General features: G+C 34.1%; 1 protein-coding gene across 1 annotated transcript in view; it reads right to left on the bottom strand.

The window, feature by feature from the left end:
- Positions 1-23,571, bottom strand: part of SLIT2 (slit guidance ligand 2) — a 188,185-nt gene extending 164,614 nt beyond the window's left edge. Inside the window, exons 1-3 of the mRNA XM_036765066.1 lie at positions 23,475-23,571; positions 16,967-17,119; positions 8,875-8,995 (exon numbers count right to left, since the gene is read on the bottom strand). Of these exons, the coding sequence (XP_036620961.1) occupies positions 8,875-8,995; positions 16,967-17,119; positions 23,475-23,571 (371 nt within the window). The remainder of the gene's footprint in view (positions 1-8,874; positions 8,996-16,966; positions 17,120-23,474) is intronic.
- Positions 23,572-24,133: the final 562 nt, after the last annotated feature.

A 24,133-nucleotide genomic window follows, 5' to 3' on the forward strand; every position in this document is an offset into this window, starting at 1 on the left:
AAAGGGAGAAGGGTGGCTATACACAGAAATGAAGACTATTGCCTGCTTCTGTCCTTTCCAAGCTCACCCAGAGAAATCTGGCAGTAAACCACTGTTTGGACTAGGAAGGACCCTAGTCTTCAAGCATAGGTGCATGGTTCCATGGGACTTTAAACATAGGGGGAGGTAGTTTAATCCTACTCTGAGAGTTTCTTTTTATCTCATCTCTCTCTCTGAACTTGCTTCAAGTGTCTCAAAATGACTTGGGGGGGGTAGAATTCCTAAAGTTGCTTTCTTTTACCAGCCATGGAAGGTTTAGCAAGAAAAAGTGGACAACAGAGACAGGGGCTAGGAAGACCGGGGATTATCTCTCATAAGTTTATATACCACACATATAAAATTAGAAGGTAGTTTAGGGGACATCCATTCCCTCAGGTTGCGAATAGAGGTTAAGTGACTTGACCAGAGTCACGTGGATTGTAACTGAGATGAGATCTAAACCAAAGTCCTCTGATTCTAGAGATTAAACTTTTCCAGTGAATCCCTCAATATTTCTTCTATGCCTCTACTCCCACACACCAAATAGATTCCTTCAAATCTGCCATTTACCTATCTTTCTCTTGATACTTTGGAGCCATTCTTTTAAAGAAACCCCACTTCTCTGCCTCCTCTAATTTCTAAGTGATTTCAATCCTCCAGCTCTGCTCAAATATGTTCACTGGTCTGTGATCACTGAAATTAGGAGATTCAAAAATTGACTAGATTGATGGTAGAAGGAAGGGAAAGAAAGCAGTGTATGCAACACGCTTTATAGACAGAACTGACTAGATTAAAAATTTTAATTAATTGAATAATCAGTGAATAAGCTTATATTTCTCAGAGGTAAACAGTACTTATTTCATAAGACAATAAGCTTCAAATTATTGGTCATTTAATTTGTGTAGTTTCCATATACCTGCAACTCAAAGATAACATGAGAGTTAATAAAACATATGTTAGAAAATTCAGTGTCCTTAAAAGGGTCTGTTAAAGGTAATTAAAATGTTTGCAAAGTGTAGAAGATACTAGTCAAGGAATCTAATAGTGGATTTATCCTAATCCTAGATCTTTTAAAGAGGGATGAGAAGATGTAGTTAGATTTTTTTCGGGCTCCATGTTTATACAGGGGAGACTCAAAATCTTGATAATAGTTTATAAAACTTTCTTTGTCAAGAAAGGAAAAAAAATCCTCTAACTTGTACTCAGATTGATAAAACAGATCAGGAAATATAGCAATTTGGATGGGCTAGGCTAGGGCATCAAAACTTGAAAAAAATGTTAAATGAGGAATAAGTTAGAGGTAGTTGGTAAGGCAGTCACAGGACCATGTTCTAGCTCCCCACATGAATTATTACTCTTTTAGAAGGTGCATGATTTCATAAGACGTTTTTATCCCTTACTACTGAAGGATACACAAGTTCATTCCAACCCCTAAGCAAAACTTTCTGGATATTAAAAGAGCCTTATGTGGCTCTGACCTTCTTGGTATAAGGAATAATACTTCTAACAAAATGTCACATGTGTGAGCTTAGGGAAGTCATTTTATGTCTCTGGGATTCAGTGTCTTCATAACTTTGATGACAAATGTTCAAAATCAGAACCACAGCCTCCAGATAGATTTGAGGCTCATCAAAGAGTTTTATATCACCAGGAAGTCCTTTGGGGTCACGTTATGGGCTGCTGATTCAGATACTGTGACAGAGGTATCAGCCTCTTCACTGGAGTTTGTCTATTCCTCTCTTCTCATCTAATACCCCCAACCAGGTAGCCAAGCATATACGTAGACAGTAACTAAGGCTCTCTCAGAAGTATGAGAGGCACTGATGACTATCAACATTAGATTAGGCATAAGAGAATTTTACCTTTCTGATGTCAGAAAAGAACTGAGCTAATCATAAAACTATCTGAGGACAGACCATTAGGCAATACTCATTAGAATGAACAAATATTAATTGAAGAAGCAATTATCAAGCACTTGCTACGTGCAAAGATTTTGCTAAATACTGGGAATGCAAAAAACAAAAACAAAATAAGACAGCCTCTGCACTCAAGGACTTCACGTTTTAGTGGGGGGAGACTGTCACTCTATCATCCATCCAACTATCTATCTATCTTATACATACATACATATATATATATTATATATATATTCTATATATATACATATAATATATATACACACTCACACAAAATACGTATTATACACACATACAGATGATTTCACCTGGAAGTCACATAGAAGGGTTGAGTGCACAAACAAGGCAGATGGTCTTGCATCTTCTTTAACTGAATTTTCATTTGTCAAATCACATCTATTTTTGACATTGAACCACTGGATGGTGCCAAGGACTTTGGTCATAACACTTCTATTTTATGGGCCATTAGAAGCTGTGGCTCCTTAAGAAATGAGGTTGTAGCATCTATTGAGAGATTTTCCAGGTCCTAACTCCAGAAGGATTATTTCTTTCGATAATGCCTATGGGCTCCGAATTTGAAATAGGCTCTGTAGTCTAGAAGACACTGTTTTTGCAGGGACTCTTGGACTTTGAATCCTCCATTGTCTCCATTGGGGTATGAGGGAAAATATTGTTAGGGTGATGTGATGTGATGTGATTGACTTGACCCAACTGGAATATGCAACCTTTACTCCTCTTTTTTTCCTGTTGGTTTTATTAAATGGTGGCCCGACATTTTATTTACTTCACTGTTTAACTTTATTGATGGCTTTTGTTTTGACATCTTCATTTCTATATATGTCCCCCTACTTCCCATGTCTAGAAAACTATCCTTTATAACAAAGAATTTTTAAAAAGCAAAAAAAAGCATTTTAAGCAAAGCTAATCAACATATCAAACTCACATTCTCCTATTTCATCAAACAAATAAGTGAAGTGCATTTTCTCATCTGTGTAGGGCCAAGTTTGGTCATTTTAATTATACATTATTCAATTTTGCTTTTCTTGGTCTTTCCACTCACACAGTTGTATTTATTATGTATATTGTATTATTGGTTCTACATATTTCATTTTGCATCTGTTCACATAAATCTTCCCAGGTTTCTTTGAAATCTTCACGTTAATTGCTTCTTAAGGTACAATAATAATGTACTACATTCATACAAAACAATTTGTTCAGCCTTTCCCCAAAGGGTATCTAAAGGGCAACTAAAAATTTGGTTTTTAGTTATTTGCTTATTTGTTATTTGCTTTGTACTTGTTATTTAGTCATTTGAATGCTTTTATGTATATCAAACATTTCTTTCTGTTTATATATTTTTTTTGCCTTCTTGGGGGCATATGCTACATATCTAGCAGTGGGATCTTTGGATCATGATGTATGGGCATTTTAATTAACTTTCCCCACCCCCATAATTCCAAATTCCTTTCTTGAATGGTTGGAGCAATGAATAGTTTTACCAAAAGAGATTCAGTTTTAACAATTTCAAAAGAAAAGATATCATGGATGGAATTATCTAAAAAAAGACAAGCAAGAAAACCTTAGTAACAACTAACCTACATCTACCTGATTCTCATCCTTATAAAATTTGTAAGAATGATATATGAAAATATTCTAGAAAAATGGCAGAATCCAGATGATTCTTCCTAGTAAACAACCTCACACATCACTATTTGAAATATTTCAAGAATAAAAGGTACTACTCGTAACATATGTAAAGATGTGTTGGCACACTCTGCATTGAGAGCATTGGCACTTCCCCAAACTTTCTGTCACCCACTTTCTCCTAAAGGGAAAGGTTAGTGGCAATTCTCTTCCCATGATGTGCAGGCACACTTGCAGTATATGCCTATGATCCTACTGTGTTTATTACTTACTGTTTATGAAAACAAACAAACAAAAATCGTGACTAGCTAGAACAAAATAAAGCCTTCAAGGTTTTCTTCAAAAAGGGTACCTCTGATATTAAATTATGCACTGAAATTATATAGTCTACTAATAGTTTAACCACTGAAATACCTTTGTCTAATGATTCTGTCATTACAACACCAAATGAGGCAATAGGGAGACAAATGCTCTTGAAAATTGTGTTCCATAGCCATCGAAGATGTCCTGGATAAAGGCCAATTGGAACAAAGATATCTGTAAGATAGTTTTCCATGTGACATTATGCTGATCATGTTTAGTCTTGGAATGCTATGGAGTCTCCACAGTACGAGATCTAGGATCATGCAAAAGATATTGGCTGAGTAATTAAGACACCACAAAAAGAAGAGGATAAAGAATTATTTTTGCCTAGTTTATGAAAGATGGATGGACAGATCATTTAGTTAATTGATCAGTACTTATATGTAGATACGCATTGCTGATGGGCAATGAGTTTCATTCAGAATTCAATAGAAGACCTGGCTAAATCACATTTAGGAAATTAATTTTGCTTTCAACAGCTAAATGTATCTTTTAATTTAATTTTCAAATTAAATTTTTTATTCTCACATTGACCAATACCAATAAGTATGAAAATGTCCACAAAGAATAAAAAAGAGAATTTTACATCAAATTATATATAGCTAGTCTTTAAGTATTTAATAAATTCAACATGTTACAAACAGCTTTTTAAACGTCAATATACTCCAGTGGCAATATACAACTGGTAATCATAAACAACCATAATCTAAGAAATGATAACATGTTTAATCAGTCTGCAGCATATTACTAATAATGAGCTCTGCAAAAGTAATAGTGAAAAAGCCATCATCAAGAAATAATAGCCAGATATTGAAGAAGCATCTATGAAAGAGTAAAAGACCTTCAGTGCATTGGGTAGATGAGTCTACAGATGGTTTACAGAATGGCATCTGTATCGTTGGACAAGTACTTCAAGATAGCCATTATTGCTTTAGTCTGAAGCATATAGGGAAACCTTAATTGAACTTAAACATACATATCCCTCACTTGATGCAATGTCTACATTATTTTTAAAATAATTTTATGATTTTAAATAACCAAAATGACCTCATTAATTAGAACTGGTAGTAAATTTTATTATAAAGCACATAGTAAGGTTATAAATTGAAGTATCGCACTAATTATCTGCTCTGTAAGTTATTATTAGTATTTTTTGCAAGTTTGTTTTCCTTAAGGCAAGGAATGAGAAATGAAATAAAAAGTGCAATTTAGTTCAAGGGATGATTTTTATGTGTTTCACTTATGAAGCTAGAGAATAAAATCTTCATGATGAGGGCAAGCTTTGGTTAGTATATTTATTGATATCAACTAAATAAAATAAACCTGAACACATATTTTATAATATAGATCAATTTTTTTTCAGTTTCTTAAACAATAACACAATACAATAAATTATGGAGGGAAAAACAAGCTTAAGGTAGAGGGGACAATGATACCAGAGAGAAGGTTGTGATAGTGAACTTACATATTTTGCATCTGTTTTCCTGTGAATAATTGTTTATATTTATATATATATATATATACACACACACATATATTTGATAAACAGATGAAGTAGAGAAACCAAAAGAAAACACCTAACTGATGATCTACATTACATGGTACTAAAAAGCTAGTGGATATAATTACTGAATGACTTAAGTACATAGCCCTGTAGAGAAGGGACCTTGCATCCCTATCATCACTAAAACCAATTGCCAACCAACTGCCACAGACAAGTGGGCAAGCCACAGAGCCCAGGAAAAAGCAGTACCACACATCCACCTTATCACTACCACCAACCCTACTTTTAGGTCCCTCCTAGAAAAAATCATCTAAGGAAGTAACCTGCCATAAGACAACCTTCATTGTGGAGATATGACCAGGTAATTGTCTCTGTGGCTGCCATAGCGCTCACCTCCTCAGGAGCCTTAAATCTTGAACATTAGAAAATAAAGTTCTGCAAACAAAATCCCAGTCACTGTCAAAAGGCTCAAAAGTAGAGATGAACATTGTTTTATTAATGGAAATAACACAGAGAAGATGCATTACCATCTGATTTCCTGTTGTACTCTAAGGTCCACTGGGCCATTTCATCTGATTTATAGCTGAAACCACCTTTAAATCTTGTCTCTCTTTATTAGAATGTAAGTTCTTCAAAAGCATGAACTGTCTTGTTTTTATTTGTATCCCTAGAGGTTTGCATATAATAAGCACTTAATAAATGCCCCCTTTCCTATTCATTTACAAATCCATTCATCTTAAAAAGCTAGAATGGTGAAGTAGACTATAATACAATTAAACCAAGTAGAGAGAAAAACAAAGTCTACATTTCATTTAAAAAAATCAAATTTACAAGTAGAAGGTATGGGAGGCATGGCTAGAGAACAGTACATCTGTAAGATAACTGGAGTTTTAATGAATTATAAGCTCAACATGAACCAAAAAAGGAGCTGAAAATGCTGATACAGTCTTGAATTGTACTTGGAAATGTATAATGTTTAGGATAAGGGATGTGAATCTTGCTATTAGATCATAACTGGATAATTGTGTTCAGTTTTGTCCACCACATTTAAGGAAGGGCATTGATAAGTTGAGCGATATCTGAATTAGGGCAGTCAGGATGTTGAATAACCTTGAATCTAGGCCATTTGAAGATTGATTATTATAAATTGACTATTATTATTATTGTTATAAATTGACTATTATAAATATCAAAATTAACTACAAAGAACAAAGGAAGGAAGATGCTATTTGCCTCCAGAGAAAGAACTGATAAATAGAAGTATGTATAGAATGGTTTTACACACACACACACACACATACACACACACACACACACACACACACACACACACATTTGCGTCTAATGGTAGCCATCGGGGGAGTGGGGGAGAAAAGAAGAAAAAATAAAGTCCCACGATAACTTTATTATGTATTTAAAAGGAATAGCAAAAGTTGTATATGATGGATATGCAGTTTCATGTACAAATATCATTTTTTACTAGTCTATGTTATGGAAATGCTTGTTTTATTTCTTAAATTCAGAATAAAATAAATATTTTTAAATGGCAAAAAATATTGAAGGAATTGGACATCATCTAAAGAAGAAAAGATTTTGGAGACAAGATATCATAGATTTCTTCAAGTATTAGAAAGGCTTTCACTAAGGTGAATTATACTTGTTCTATTTGGGCCAGAAGGCAGAATTAGAAGCAATGCATAGAAATTGAAAAGATGCAAATTTAAGATTAAGGTGAAAGAAGAGTAGTAGATTTTCTCCCCCTGTGTCTTTTATGATGTCTTTTAACATCACTGGCCCTCATTTTCTTGATGTTCTAAACATCTTCAATATACGGAAAAGCCCAGGTTTTTAATCTTTTTTAAAAACAAAACAAAGTACAACTCATGTCCATAATGAGAAAGAAGCCTGGGAACTATGTGCTCAAGAAAACAAGTAAGAGGCAGTGTGGTATGCTGGATATCCCACTGGCCCTCAAATTAAGATTCCATGATTCAAAAAAAAAGAACCTGGATACTGAGGTTTGATGCTCATCTCAAATACCTCCTAGATATATGATCAAAGGCAAGTCACTTAATCTCTCTGATCATCAATTTCTTCATCTATAAAAGGGGAATAATCCTTTATTATATATTTATATATTTACAACAGGAAATCAGATGGTAATGCATCTTCTCTGTGTTATTTCCATTAATAAAACAATGTTCATCTCTATATATATTATATATTTATATATTATATATTTATATATTTATTATATATTTAACAATGTTGTGGTGGAAAAAGTGTTTTGAAGACATTGGAATATTAGGTAAGTGTGTTTTTATTGAATATAGTACCAGAAAGTTATCTTATTTAGCCTAGAAAAACACCTCATTTCCCTAATTGAAGAAAAAAAAGGATAATTATGCTTCACGGAAATTTTTCATATTACTTAAAAACAGATTAGAAGTATCATGTAACTTTATAAGGAGATAAGAAAATCATAGTCCTGATGTTATTTTCAGAGAAGATTTTTAAAATGTATTTTCTACTAATTCTCCAAACTACTTTTGAAATCTAAGAGTATATATATATATATATATATATATATATATATATATATATATATATATATATATATATTACTTCCTAGCATCCACTAGAGATCAGACAAAATCACTTTTATGGCATGATAAAGTCTTTACATTTTTAAAAAGATATTCATTTAGAAATACTTGGTTTGTCACTGAGTTATCTTAAATCATAAAAAGTACATACTTCAGGAACTCTAAGCACTTAAAAGAAACACTAATACAGGAGATGCTGGATTAAAGATTTATCAAAACAAAGAAAAGACTGACACAGGTCTTTAAAAAAAAGCATGGCAGAAGTTCATTTTTCCATGAAAGAAAAATAAGGTATGAAAAAATATTCTCACAAAAATGTAAATATGCTCAGGTGGACTCTTCCTCAAGCCTATAGAATTTAATGAAAACAATTACTGAAAGCTCCAGGCAACACAGATCTTTAAAAGAAAACTTATCCATTCTAGCCAGAAAGAATATTTTATACTCTCCCTTTTCAATAAACACCTATACTAATTGAACAAGTGGATATTAGACTTGGCTGGGAAAAAGGGGGGGAGGGGGAGAAAAAGTAACTTTAGCAACATCTTTTAATCAAAGCTACATTATAGGTTTCGTGACATTTTTCTAAGACTTGAGGAATCATTTTGGCAATTAATAACAATTCCATTTCCATATGCAGCATTACTCTGAAGAGCTTATAGAACCACACTACAAAATATTTAAAAACTTCCCAAAATATCAGAATGTAATAGATTTTCTTTGGACAGTTTTAAGATATATTACTTACAATATGGTTTCGATCTGGTCTAACTATATAAAAAATAGAAAACCCAACACAAAAATACTTTAGGAATGTACTTACAGGTTCTTAATGTCAACTGCACCACGAAAAGCCTTCCTTGGAATTGCCTGAATCTGATTTTCACTGAGATCACTAAAAACAACAGCAAAAAGAAAAATGTAAGAATGAGCTTTAATGAATTCTATGCAATAAAAATGTTAGAAACATTAGACTACTACAGAAAACTCTCCAAAGCAAATTTAAGCCTACGGTATTAAATACTCAATTTAACAGTCAGAATGCCTATCACGTGCAAAGTACCATCATGAAGGTAAAGAATAGGAATGCTAAAACATAGTACTTTGCCCCAAGAAGCATATGATCTAGTAACATAATGTAGATTTTAAAAATTCTAATGAAAGAGCAAAAAGAAAATGTGCACTTAAATGGCCTCTTGAAGTATTTTCTAATTCCCTAACTCCATAATTCAATAGACAATATAGTTCCTTTTTATCTGAGGCAGTGTAATAAAATGATTCCTTTAAAAAATTTCTAAGGAGCAAATAACTCAATTTCAAGTTACTCCCAAGGCTTAGATGTTTGGTTTTTCTCCGATTTCATTGAACTATCTATTGGAACACACACACGCACACACACACTTCAGTTTAACTAATCTTGGAAGAAGGGGAAAAACATTAAACCTATGCAGTGTGATTAAATTTTCATAGAACTTTAAGTAATCTTGGAAATGGAACATGACAGCACTAGCTGACAATAAACCCAATGCCTATGCATGAAATATTAACAATGAGCTGATTTAATGCTTTCCTTAAAAAATTCTGTTATAACTATAAACACAGAATACCTATATTTACATTTTATTCTAATTGAGAAATAAATTCCATTTGAGCAAAGCAAAATAGCTCTCCTAGATAGAATGAGAGATTAATAAAAATCATTCTTATCCCATGAAGTAGATCATTATTATCAAGGCACATGTTTCTACATGAGCTCATCTAAACTTTCTCAGTCTTTATATGAAGTTATATAATTGTATAGTTAAATAATAAACTAAAGGAAGATAGGGCAATAAGGTGGTACAGTGGGTAGAGTGTTGGGCCTGGACTAAAGAAGACTCATCTTCCAGAGTTCAAATCTGGTTTCAGACACTTATTAGATGTGTGACTGAAGGTAAGTCACTTAACCCTGTTTTCCTCAGTTTCCTCATCTGTAAAATGAGCTGGAGAAAGGAATGGCAACCATTCCAGTATCTTGGCCAAAAAAACCCCCAAAGGGGTCAGAATGAGTAGGAAATGGCTGAAATGACTGAACAACAGCAAACACAAAAATATAATTGTATAGTTAGGTCATACACTAGAGATGGAATAGCATAATGGAGTGAGTATTAGACCCTGAGTGAGGACACCTGAGTTCAAATCATGCCTTAGTCATTTATGAGCTATATGACCCTCGGCGAGTTTTTGAACCTTGGAGAGACTGTTTCCTCATGCATACAACGGATACAACGATACTTGATGGCCTACCTCTAGGGTTGTGGTGAGGAAAGCACTTTCTAAGTCTTAAAAATGTTAAATGTGGGCTAATCAAATAGAAATCTGATATTTCTTTTTATGTGGCAATGCCACTTAACAGAAAGCTGAAATAAAATGTAGATAAATATTAATAATACTTGAAGATATGCAGTCCTTCCATCCCTTTCCATGTCAGTCATTACTATAAGTACATGAAAGCAATCATGTTTCATGTCCCTAAAACTATTTAATTAATCAAATTTTTCATTAATCCAAAGTGACCAAGAGAAGAGAAGGCTCATGGGAGACATGAAAGCTGTCTTCAAATAGCTGATGGGCAGTCACATGAAAAAGTGATTAGATCGATTCTTTGTGTCTCTAAAGGACAGAATTACAATGAAAAAGTTGAAGTTGGGGGAAAGAGATTATAGTTAATATATAAATAACTGTCAGTTCAAACTGCCCCAAATAGAAGAGGTTGCTTAGCAAGCAAACTAGTTTTCCAACACACTTAAACTCTTGGTAAATGTGGATGGGAAAAATGGCTCCTTTATTTTCCCTAATGTCTAACTGAAATTTAATATTTCCCTGAATTATTTAAAAACATTATTATGTGTATTCTGATATAATGCTGAGTGAGAGGAGCAGAACCAGGAGAACATTATACACAACCGCAGATGTATGGATTCTTTGATGACTAACTTTGATAGACTTGGCTCTTCTCAGCAATACAAGGTGCAAAGACACCTCCAAAGGACTCATGATGGAGAGAGTTATCTGCATCCAGAGAAAGAACTGTGGAGTCTGAATGCAGATTGAGGCACATTGTTTGCTCTCCTTTTTTCCCCTTTGTATTTTTTTTCTCTTTTGTTTTGTTTCTTCTTTCTCATGATTCATTCCATTGGTCATAATTCTTCTTTACAACTTTTGTTGTATAAATTGTATTGTATAAATATTGTATAAATAAGTTCAATGCAAAGTTATACATAGAAGATATATCGGATTCCATGCCATCTTGGGAAGGGAGGGGGGTGGAAATCTGGAACTCAAAATTATGTGGAACTGAGTGTTGTAAACTAAAAATAATTTATATAGAAAACATTATTATGAGAGGTTCACCAGATGTCAACGTTTACCAGAGTTTACCAGAGTGTCAAAGGAAGTCCGTGACATAAAAAAAGATTAAGAACCTCTGACTTTAAAAGGCCATGTAGAGGAAATTTCTGCATGTATTAAGAGGTTGAAGTAGATGGTCTAAAATGTTCTTTCCAGCTTGAATATTTTTATGGATCTATGAACTTGTTTCTCCCTTGCCTTCTGGCAAATCATGAGGCTTTTATATTATGTAAAGAGAACTGATAAGACTTGCCCACTTCCATAGACATGGGGGAAGGAGAGAAAAAAAATCAAGGATGACTAAGATTGTAAACATGGGTAACTAGAAGGATAGTGGTGTCCTCAACCAAAACAGGATGAATGAATATGAATAATCTAAACTATTAAGGAAAAAAGTCAGAGAGTGGTTTTAATTCTGTTAGAAGAATATGTAACCTTGCCAAGTATTTCCTCAGGCATTTCAATATGGCCTGTTTATTTTTTTCCCTTAATACCAATTAATTTAGATTAAAAAAAAACAGTTTAACTCAGACCATTTTGCAAAAGGCAGGTTTTCATATTCAAGCTATAACATATAAACAAGTAATCAACAATTCACAAATATTTACAGGATACCTGTTACATGTAAGACATTGGACTAATCATTGGAGTAATATAAAGCATGAAGTAATATATAAATTAAATATAAATATAAAGTAATATAAAGTATATAAAGTAGCCTCGGTCTTCAAAAAGTTTAGAAGCTAGTTGAAAAAAATAAAACATGTATGCAGTATGTTTATTTTCAATGGCTATTTATTAAGAGTCTGGTAAGTACAAGACATTATGCTGAGCCCCAAAGCAAATATAGAGATATATATTATTAATTATTATTCTTCAAATGGAGCTTTCAGTGTAGTAGATAAATAGCAATTATACAAAATAGAACATAACACATAAATAAGAAAAATACCATGCAGTTAAGGAAATATCATTTGGGGAAAATAATATATCACTAGGAGAATCAAGGGTGACTTCAGGAGAATTTGGCACTTAAGCTGGGTTTGCAAGTATGGGGACAATATCAATGGGCAGAGAGGGCATTCCAGGAATAGAGACAGTCACAAGCCAAAGAAATGACCTAGGAAAGTGCTGGACATTCAGAAGGGAGGGCAAGAAGTCCAGTTTGACCATGGTATTTTGTATACATTAGAAAGTTAAGTGACATAACATAACCTGAATGTCAGGGTAATGAGATCTGATTTTATTGAGTAGGTAATGGGAAGTCTTGAGCAGGGCCCTCCCTTAATCTTACTGGTACTTAACTGACATTAGCTATCCAAGGGGAGAGTATGAAGGCAGGAAGACTAGTTAGGAAGCTACTGTACTTATTTTGTTAAGTGGTAATGAGGGCCTTTACTGCCACAACTCATATTTATAAAGCATTTGATTTACAAAGTGTTTCCTATATATCTTTGTTATTATCTTCATCATACAGATGAGGAAATGAAGACTCAGAAAGGCTAAGTGCTTTGCCCACTAACACATGACTAGTAAGCATCTGAACTACAATTCAAAGCCTAGGTCAGGAGATTTAATGCCCGGCACTTTTCCCATTGCACTAAGCTGCCTCTCTAAAGTTATTTCTAGACCTAAATGCTCTAGTAGCAGCAAGAAGCCCAAAGAGCCCTAATGGCGACATCTGAAACAGAAAGATGGTAGCATTGCAATAGTATCTAAGGGATAGATTTGGGAAGTAGTATAGAGGAAGACTTGAAAGATTTGGTGACCAAAGGATAAAATAATAACTTTCCATTCTTCAAAAGTATCTTTATGATTGTAAAAATTTTTATAATGGTGCTTGTATACTCCAACTCAGGAAAACATGTATTATTTTTTCTCAGTTGGAGTGTATAAGCACCATTATGCCCAAAACAAAGGAGGCTCAACAAAGTTAAGTAATTTGCCTAAGTATTAAGTGATGGAGCTGAGACTCAAATCCAGGTCTATTGATTCATGAGTGTAGAGATTCCATGACCATAGTGCCTACAATGTAAGACAACATTTACATACGGAAAACACTGCAACAGGACTTCAGGGGATTTTCATTTTAATATGGATTGGCTAGAGAAGTCTTCAAACGATACAGGATGTCAGGTGAACTTTGAAGTATGGATGGTAAAATCCAACTGGACAGGAAGAATACTCTGAATAAATGCATGAAGGGAGTCATGTGAATAGTATTGCAGATGATGAAACAGAGGCCAAAATGGACAAATGATTTGCCTAATACTGCATAGAGGGTAAATAGTAAAGAGGCCAGGATATCCTGACTCCCATCTTTCCCCCCCTATGTTAAGCTTAGTATTTCATCTTGTAACATTTCTCTAGGCGTTTTCATCAGTGTCTACTAGCTCACTAGACTTCTGTTTCTTAAGGCAAGGACAATCCTATTCATATTTTGTTTTTCTACAAAGTGCCATGACTATGACTGGCTCACAGTCAATGCTTGTTGGAGGGATGAGTTTTCAGTAGCCTCATCTTCTCTGGAAATTATTCTTGCCACCAGTTATTTCGGAAATGTCTAAAAACCATTTGTAAAAGATTAAGTGGCCTTAACACAGAGATGGTAGCCTCTGTCATAGTTAGTAATATTGATACACAGCCCTGTTACTAGAAAATACCTTATGTACATGAGCATATTAGAGCTGGTAATGATTACTGTGGTGAAGGTGAAAGAATTCACCTGCTTCAATCAAAAAGTTAAGAAAACTATAATTCCCTGGATAAACAAGAAAGTAGTCAAAATTTATGCTACTTCAAACTTTATATAATACAATATCTTTTGATTCGTTATACTAATCTAGAAACAATAGAGAATTATTTTATAAAGCCTCTTTGTTATTAGATAGGAACTATTTTCTCCCCCAAATCATGTCAATCACAGGGTTTTTTCAGAGTTGGCAAAATCACTGTCATCAATCTTTTCGTGTAACTTTAACTCAAATTTTAAGTGGCCTATAAGCAAACTTTGGAGAAGGAAATGGCAAACCACTACAGTATTTTTGCCAAGAAAACTCCAAAAAGAGGTCATGAAGAGTCAGACATAACAGAAAAAATAACAGAATGGGCTAACTACTTTTGTTCAAACTTACAGGAATTGACAAATTGCAAGCTCTTTTTGCGGTCAGGTATTAAAATACAACTTTCATTTGTGGATAGTTTGGATAAGACAAATAGGCTCTTTAATCACGTCCAAGACACAGTTATCAGTACCACCTTATTCTAAGGCTATGTACCTATTTTTCCACAGGGATACAAATATTAATCAATGAGTAAGTATTTAACATTTACTATGTCCAGGCAAAGATTGTGTTAAGTGCTGTGAGTACAAATACAATGAATGCACCAATCCTTAGCCTCTAGCAGATTACATTTTAATGGAGCAGACAAGTACATTCTGTAGATACAGAATAAACACGATAACTATGTGGCTAGAAATATCAAGAGACTAGAGCACATCCAGCAATTTTTGGTCAAGACACAGAGGATCAGAGACTGTTTTACAAGAGGCTGAGTTGAAATTACTGGGGATGTTTAGCATAGAGAAGAAACATATTAAGGGAGACATGAGAGTTTCCTTCAAGCATTTGAAGGGCTGTCATACAGAAGTACTTCTAGATGTAATATGTTTGTGTAGAATTGGGAGCAATAAGGAAACATTTAAGAGAAACAAATTTTATCTCAGTGTAAGGAAACAACTATTAAAAATTAGACCTGTCCCAGACTGAAAGACTATCCTGGGAGGTACTAAGTTCTTCCTCTCTGGAATTCTTCTAGCAGAAGCCAGACTGACATTTATCAGAAATGCTATAATCAAGATTCCATTTTGTGTATGGGTTGGATTACATGATTTCAAACCATGTGATTCAATGACTGGGCAAAGGAGATGAATGAACCAACACATGCTCACTGGTTGGTGCCCATCAATGACCCTGAAATCATCAGGATAAGTTTACTGACATTTATCTTTTCAATTTCATGGCTTATTTACTTAATTGATAATTGCTGTATTCAGCAAACATTTATTAAGTACACAATCTGTTAAAGGCTTTCTGCTAGGCACTAGAGATACAAAGACAAAATCGAAATGGTCCCTGTCCTCAAAGAGCCCACATCATCCTTCAGGAGAAGTTGGACTATGATCAAATGACTTGTTCAGGAGTTGTTAGTATTTCCAAATTGTGTTGGCATTTTCTGAGCCTGACAAGTCAATACAATATGTCTATGCTTCTTTTAGTTTTTTCTATGCTTGTCATTTTAAAGATCCATTCTTATGACTTAACTATCTAACAAAAGAAATCAAATGTGGTATCAGGTTCAGAACTTAAGTCTTAAAATCAGTATTATATATTAATTTACTAATCATTGATGGACTTGGGACATATGCTCAGCAATATACTTTGTAAATTTTTAAATATAGTTTGAAGAGGGTGGGTCTATAAATGTATTATTTTCAAATTATGAATTATATAAAACCAATGGATCATGAATGGCAGCCAGAAAATAAAAATTACATCTGATATTAAGTCAATAAACATGCATTGAATATGCTCATGCCTGCCTAGTATTCTACTAGTCATTTTGGGGAGATGTCACTTAAGAAAATGGCACTGATTCTGTTCTCAATGAGTTACTACTGCAGCAGAGTAAATGTGTATCAGAAATAAAAAAGGAAGAAAAGTGAGATTAGAGGCCAAAGTAGACAAATGATTTGCCCAACTCCTTTTGTAAAATCAAAGTCTCAAATCTCTGCATAAAGATTTGGTAATGCCGGGGACTGAGGGGAGAATGATGTATGTATATTGCTAGACCAGTGAGAATTGATCTAGGTCTTCATTAATACAGGTGTCTCCTTGTTGAGTAGACAGCATGATCACTGTCACAGAAATGGAAATCAGAATTAATATAGCTTTCATTTCCAATTCAGAATACCGTAAGAAGAGCAAATGACTGTCAGAAACCAAGTTCTTGGTGTTTCTTTAAGGGGCGCAGGCACTGTGAATATAATGAGTCATGTCTTTTAGTGAGAGGACAAAGCTCCCAGAACCAAAGCATATGCTTCCATGAGACTATTCCCATTACAGAAAGAGAAGAACAGTTATCTGAAATGAACTAATACAGTGACCATGTCTGACAGTGACAGCAGCATTATGAATCCAGTTCCTAACTTCCATCCCTCCTCCCTTCCCTATCAAAAGGAGGTAGATTCACTCATCTCTGTCAGTTATTTTACATATAGTTTATCAAGAAAAGAATTAATGAACCATATAATCACATACATATACAGGAATATAAATTTATGTTTAAGGGCAGTGTCCAGGGGAGTTAACTCCTGTGGTACATTGTTCCCTCCATTTTTATGCAGGGAACCAACCACCAACCAACTGCCATGCATGGGCAGCAAGCCTTGGGTAAAGCAGCAAGGCATCTGGAAGGAGAGAAAGGAGGAGTACTATGCGATTGTGCCACACCACAGCCACTACCTTGATAACCACCACCTCTTCTCAATCCTTGGTGTGGAGGTAGCTTGACAATAGAAGCACCCTCCAGGCTGGGATCAGGGCCTGCATAGAGACCCAATTTGGAAAGTGCCTTTGTATGTACTACTGCCACTGCCTCTTGAGCAGTTACAGCTCCTGAAGACCCAGAAAAGAAAGTTCTTGGCACAAAGTTCCTTGAGCATATTGGAGGATCCAGCCTCAGAAATAGATACTATTTTATTAATAAAATTTACAGTAAAGAAAATTAAGTACCATTTACCCTGCTATTTTTCTGTCTGCATTCTAAATGCTTTTCACTGTGTTTGGCACATAGAAAAAGTGCTCAAATAACTTTCCCCCCCATTCGTTTATTCATTATTATCTTTGAAGGGAGGGTCAAGATTCCCTAATGGAACAATATGATCTTAAACTAGAAAATTATTTTTTTGAAAAATTCCTCAGTGTTGATTAGAAAAATATTCAAGTGAAAAGTGATAAAGAACAAAGAATCAATATGTAAAACACAGTCCTTTTGATTCTATGCCCTATCTTAATGCCAACTCATATTCACAAATTGTTCATTTCTAGTTTTGTACCTTCTGACAAAATATTCTCTTTCATTGGCATGACCTCCAATATTGTGGACCCAGATTAAGAGTCACTGCTCTGAGAAATATAGTCCTTCCTTGATTCAAAATCATTCTATGTTCCTTAATCTTTCGTCTATTCCGTATGCATTGCCACAAATTCACTTTTGTTTTTTGTTATTTCTTGTTCATGAGCACTCAATCTAAAAGGATTCTAAATATGAAAATGCCTTTACCATAGGCTGTTATGTGAGCATGTTGAAATCAATAGCAACCTTAGCTGATATGTAGTTGATTCAACATACCCTAAGGGTCCCTTGTAACTCATTTGCCCTCTGTTTAGTGATTCGTGATACTGCAGAAGCCAAATGATTAGACTATAATCACCAAGAACTAGTTAACTGTTTTAAGCAGTGTCTGACCTCTTAAGATATGACAGTCCCTGGGGTTATTGAGACTGTTTTGGGTCAAATCCATTAGTATCTGAATTGTATAATCCTTACTATAATTTTGTTTCCTCCATATGCCTGAAAACCTTCTATAGTATAGAACAGTAATCTTAGGACTGATCTAAGAACAACAGGAGCAGCTTTAGATTTAGCTTGAATGTGGCATAAAAGATAAAAATAAGTGGGCATATTTTATTATATACACACAGACAATGTGATAAATACCACATTTAATACCATATATGTATACAATCATATATACGTATATATATTTAAAGAGATTATAATTCAATATTTTCCTGAAGAAAACTAAGAGAAGATAATCTGATGGAATAGTTTCAAGACCTACCTAATCCTCTTAGAAGTCCAAAAACAGAGATCTATTTCGTAAAATGTTTTATATACAGCAGAACAATTGGGAAAATGAGGAAAGGGGAATAACTTCCAGTCGTGTTTCTCCTGCAGACTCTTCACATTTAATGTTGACCAGAAAAACAACTTTTAAGAGCATAATCTTGTCATTGGCCCTTTCTTGGTTTCATACCTATCTTAAAGAAAAAAGAAGCAGTAGAACTTATTAGAAAAGCTTCTGATGGTCGGCAGCAGCTCTTAACAAAAGGAGCCAATACTGCAATGCGGCTATTTTATTACCCACTACGTATGGTTTCCAGTTGAGTATACCATTAACCTTACAGCATAATGATATCGTTTTAATTATATAAATTGAAATAGCAATGTATAATACCTATATCATGTAAGGATAGATCTGCTCTTTCTGTGTGTGAGTATAAACTATCTTTCACTTTGAGGCAATAAATTTGTTTCAGATGGCAAACCTGCTTGTAAATTTAATTACTGGTAATTTTATTTTCCTCCATGGTTTAACCTCCCTTAGAGTCTGACCAGGAATACCATAAATCTATACTGCCATTGACTACTTCAGAAACTGCTGAGGAAAGTACTGAGTAATGGGTAATGAGTAATGTGCCCTGATTTTAAAAGGGAGAAAAAAAGTGTAAATGTGAATGTAGATGGAAAATTTGAAAGGCAGCCTGTAAAAGCTATTATTTCCCATTATGATATGATGTGCAGTTTGCCTTATAAATTTTCATTTATTAAATCTCTCTATAGATATGTAAATGGAGAATAAATCTTTATTGGAATAATTGCTTTTAGGGAGCTGAACTCCTAAGAGCTGCATTTAGGGACTGAAACAACTTTGGGGTTCATATATTAGTGAGATGCAAGGGTCAATTTCAAAGAAAGAATGACATATTATTATAGTATATACAATTATTCAGCATAGTTACAGTATCTTAGCAGAGAAACAGAATCAGAGAACTATTTCAGGATTTCAATGCAAGAGTAGGATAGAATAGTAGGAAGGGAGAGAGAGTGCATATAAATGGAGTCTTGTTTCCTTTCTTTTCTTGGAAGCTTCTTTTTAACCAAAAAGTGGGCATTTTTACAGATAAAAGGTGAAATAGGTTTATAGAACATGGCAGGTAGCATATTTTCATGTTAATTAAATCTGAAATATATGAGGTGAAACTGATCTCAAGTTCCTCTTAGGGAATAGTATGAAATGGAAACTGGCAAAATCTTGTCATTTGCTTTACCGTCAAATGGCTACATATCTCTTTAGAGTGAATTAGAGATATGGAGTTGCATAACAAAATCAAGGAGATTTGAATTTTCTTTTTACGCAGAAAGTAAGTGTTAGAAAGCGTCATGGTTAGTACTGTGTAATAAAAAAATTATACCAAATGAGGATGCTATGGTCTAGTCCCAAAAGGTCCTGTATCTTTACCATTATCTCCAGTTTGTATGCAAATGACAGTAAACCAGACACTTGAACTAGTTAACAAAAATATTAATTTGAGTCATTATGTTTGATTTGTTAATTTTCTATCCATTAATATAAAGTTAAGGATAAGGAAATAACCAGTGATTTCATTAGCATTAGAGAACTCCTGAGTGAGGAAGGTTCCTCTTCCAATGCAAGACAGCAAATTCAGAAACTTACGGTCTTAGAAAATTGTTTAGAGATTAGAAAGTTGTGATTTTTCCAGGGATATATACTCATTATGTGTCAGAGGCAGGACTTGAACCCAGGTCTCCATGGTTCCCAGCCTAGCTTTCTATACACTATGCCATACTTTGTTTCTATTTAGATGAATGAAACAACAAAACCCAACATATTGCTTATATCTCCTAATGTATACCTTCCTTAATACTCATCACAATCATTGTCATCACTAACAAAAGGTAAAATATTCAATTGTATGAAAATTCCTTTTTATTTAGGAAGTTTACATTTTAGGACTTTTAAGTGTAGGAGCAACATAGAGAAATAATAGCAACAAACAACTGAGTTGGAAAAGCTATGAGATGATTTCCAAAGTTAAAAAGAAGAATGCAAGAGACACATAACTGAGTTCTGAACATTGGAGGACATTCTAAATATCACCCTGAAGCTATATTATAATAAAAAAGTAAATAGTGTACTAATGTCTCAAAACTGAATTAACATATTAACTGTACAATAACTAACAATCCAAACATGCAATCAGGAGACATTTATGAAAATCTGTTTTCCTAGCTATGTGACTTCTGATTTCTGTTGAGAAATAAATGAACTGCAAACTGAAATGGCAAGAGACAGTTCTAGAGTAAGCGCTTAATAAATGTTTGTTGACAAACTGACTTAAATGGTTTATCTCTCACTTGTGCAAAGGACAGGAGGTAGAAGACAGAATGTAGGGTATATAGAACAGTGAGCAGGCAGTTTGAGTGAACTGAAAAGTACATGTAAGGTAGTAATACAAAACGATACTGGAAAAGTTATGTGGGAACCAGATTGTGGAAGGCTTTAAACAGTTGGCTGAGGAGGAGACCACATGAGTCAGGCTCACTGACTTGGTTAACATGGACTTTTTCATTCACTAGCCCAAAGTTCCATAAGATTCAGGTAAATTCATTAGTGGAAGATATGTATAAGATTGGTAAGGAGAAACAGCACGAACAGAGGTGTGCCTGTAAACACTGGGTTTCATTTCAAGGAGAACAGTGATGATTTCTGCATAACATATATCTCCCTGACCAGTGTCTGAGAAAGAATGGAGGACTAGTTGGACCATGGATATAGAAAAGTAGCACAAAAAAGATCTGTGTTCTTTCCACAATGACATACTACCAATTATTCTTACATCCTAACATTTCTTAATAATTCCTAAATGAATTAATAGAACCAATGAGCTCTCCCACAGCACCCACTTAAACCAGGATCAGTCTTTATGGCCCCTGGGTTCTTCCTTCTGGCTAGGCTATTCTCAGAGCTTTTAAAAAGCATCCCTTTTGCATGAGACACTGTCCTGTAGGAAAGGTGGATGCTAAGGACCCTGTAGGCTTGAAAAAGAAAATACTAGATATGTCAAGGTTCTATTAGATCATTAATACAAGGAACGTTAACCATGATATGTCTTGGGGACATATACAATGAGGTAAAGAGGTTTGCATATAGCGACAAAGTTACAAAGTATCTGAGGTAGGATTTGAATAAAACTTTTGCCAACTTTAAACCCAGCCCTCTATCCACTAAGTGAATGTATTTCTACAAAATATTGAATACAGAATATAATAAGAACCCCAACCTCCCTCCATCTCCATCCCTCAGTCATTCTTTTTAAGTGAAAGATGTTATAAATAATAGCATAAAGGGGATCTGGCATGCACATATTTATAAAAATAACCAGCAGTTTTCGTAACACAATGTGGCATGGTAGAATAAATATAAGATGTAGAGCTAGGTTGAAACCCTGGGTTTTTTCCTAATTACACACGCGATCTTAGTACTAGCCACAACTTCTCAGGAATGCAATTTCCAGATCTGCAAAAATCAAAGAGTGGAACTAGTTTATTTAAGATTCTTTCCATTCCTAATCCTATAAACCTATGATGATATTTGTATATAATAATGTACTAAGGTCCTCAAAGACAGAGACTGTGTCTCTCTGGTATCCCCACTCCGAACATCTAATATGTTGTGCTATAATCAGTAACTGTTGCTGACATTTCTTCATTATAAGATTATCTTAATATATACATTTCATACTTGGCTATGTATCTTCTCTGATTCTTTAAATATATTGGAAGAAGCAGTGCAGGACTTGTGCTGTCCAAATGCCAGCTCTTCTCACTCTATGACCGGCCCACCTCCTTTTCCAGTCAAACATGTTTAAAATTTTTTCCTATGCAATTTCTTTCTCACAAGTCATTCTAGGTAACATGTTATAGTCTATTTCCATGTGTTTTTCCGCCCCCTATGGGCCTCTTGATTACACTTAGGGTTACTTATAATTTTAGCTGTGCTGAAATTATTGAGCTTCTTGATTCACAGCCAAATAACATCCCTGGGAATCAGAATGCTGGTGCTAACAAGACAGGCTTTTGCAGCATGACACAGGCTGAGACATTGAATATACTCTGGGATTTCAAAAATGCAAACCTGCCTGGTATGCTACCCTATTCATTGTCCATCTAAGATACCTATGATTATATATACATATATGCAGTATTAATATATACATATACATATATAATGTAGACATACATATGTATGTTTGTGAATATATGTGTGTATATATATGTATATATATATATACATATATAAACTTGCTCATTTTTCATTTCCAGATTCTATGATGTCCTTTGTCCACATTGATTTTATAGGAGCATTGAGCAGACACATCTCTTGGACTGGCATGGATCTCACTGAGGGGGTTTTATAACGTTCACAGACAACTTGATAATTACTTTTTTAAAAAATTTGACTCCTATGAATATTTTGCTTTTTAAAATTTATTATTTTTAACAATCATTTATTTTTTTTGAGTTCTAAATTAATTCTCCCCTCACCCATTGTAAAGACAAGAAATGTGATAATTATACATGTAAAATAATGCAAGCCATATTTCCATGTAAGCTATGTTGCAAAAACAAGAAAAATAAAGAAAATTTTTAAACGGTTCAAACTGCATTTAGACTCCAGCTCTTTCTTTGGAGATGGAAAGCATTTTTCCTCATAAGTCCTCTGGAATTGGCCTGGATCATTGTATTGATCAGAATAGGGACTTGATAATTACTTTAAAATTAACATCAAAGAGGAAGAACTAGAGAACTTCCCAATTGGTAGGCAATCTTTCTGTTCTTTCAACTCTCTCTGTTCAGGATGTCTTCTGTGATGATGGCCAAAATTAAAGGTAACTATTTTATACCCTGCTAAGTGTTAATAATCACAGTATAATTAAAGAAAGTTATCCATGTAGGAGCATCTACAACAAAGTATTATATAATTTTAATGTATGCATGAGAGACAGTGAGTTTGAGGGAAGTATTTAGGATTACATATTGTTCTGAATCAAATGCTTTTAACAACAATACAATACAAATATCAGGACAATATACCGCCTATACCTTTTGTGACCATTAAGCTGTGGTTTGCTATAGGAAATTCTTCATGAAAACCTGCCTGTTCCCTTCTTTTCTGTTCATTAATGTATGCATTGTCCATTCTCATAAATATTTTATGGAAATGAGAAATCAGGTGTAAGGGCAATTAACTGCTGCTGTCTTCAAAGCTTTTTCCTGATAGAAGCAATGTCTGCGATTTATTCCATTTTTTGGGAATCTTCATCATTTTGGTATCTCTTTAGAATCCATCCTAAAACATACCTTTAAAAATGTGTTGGCTCCAGCACCCTCTTAGTTTTATATATATTTGGTCAGGTTGAATAATTCTTTATGACTTTTACTTTTTCAAGTTTTATTGACACTTCCTCCCAAAAAAGATGGTGTAGTTGAGATGCTCAAGTATAACTGTCATGCTTACACTATCACAATTAAAATACATCACTACAAATCACAGGAAAATCTCTTTCATTTTAAATTTGTTTCATCCATATATGCTGTTATAACATTTTGGTTTAGCTAGCCTTTATCCCAAACTTTCCTCTTTTCAACTCTTTTTTTTTACTAATTTATAAGGCAATACTGATAACTGTCCTCCATAATCCTTTGCCAAAATTAACTTATACTCTCAACTAGTCTTATCCCTTATGGATATGTCTCTCTGT

Source organism: Trichosurus vulpecula, chromosome 6 (assembly GCF_011100635.1).
Source record: "Trichosurus vulpecula isolate mTriVul1 chromosome 6, mTriVul1.pri, whole genome shotgun sequence".
Taxonomy (NCBI): Eukaryota; Metazoa; Chordata; class Mammalia; order Diprotodontia; family Phalangeridae; genus Trichosurus; species Trichosurus vulpecula.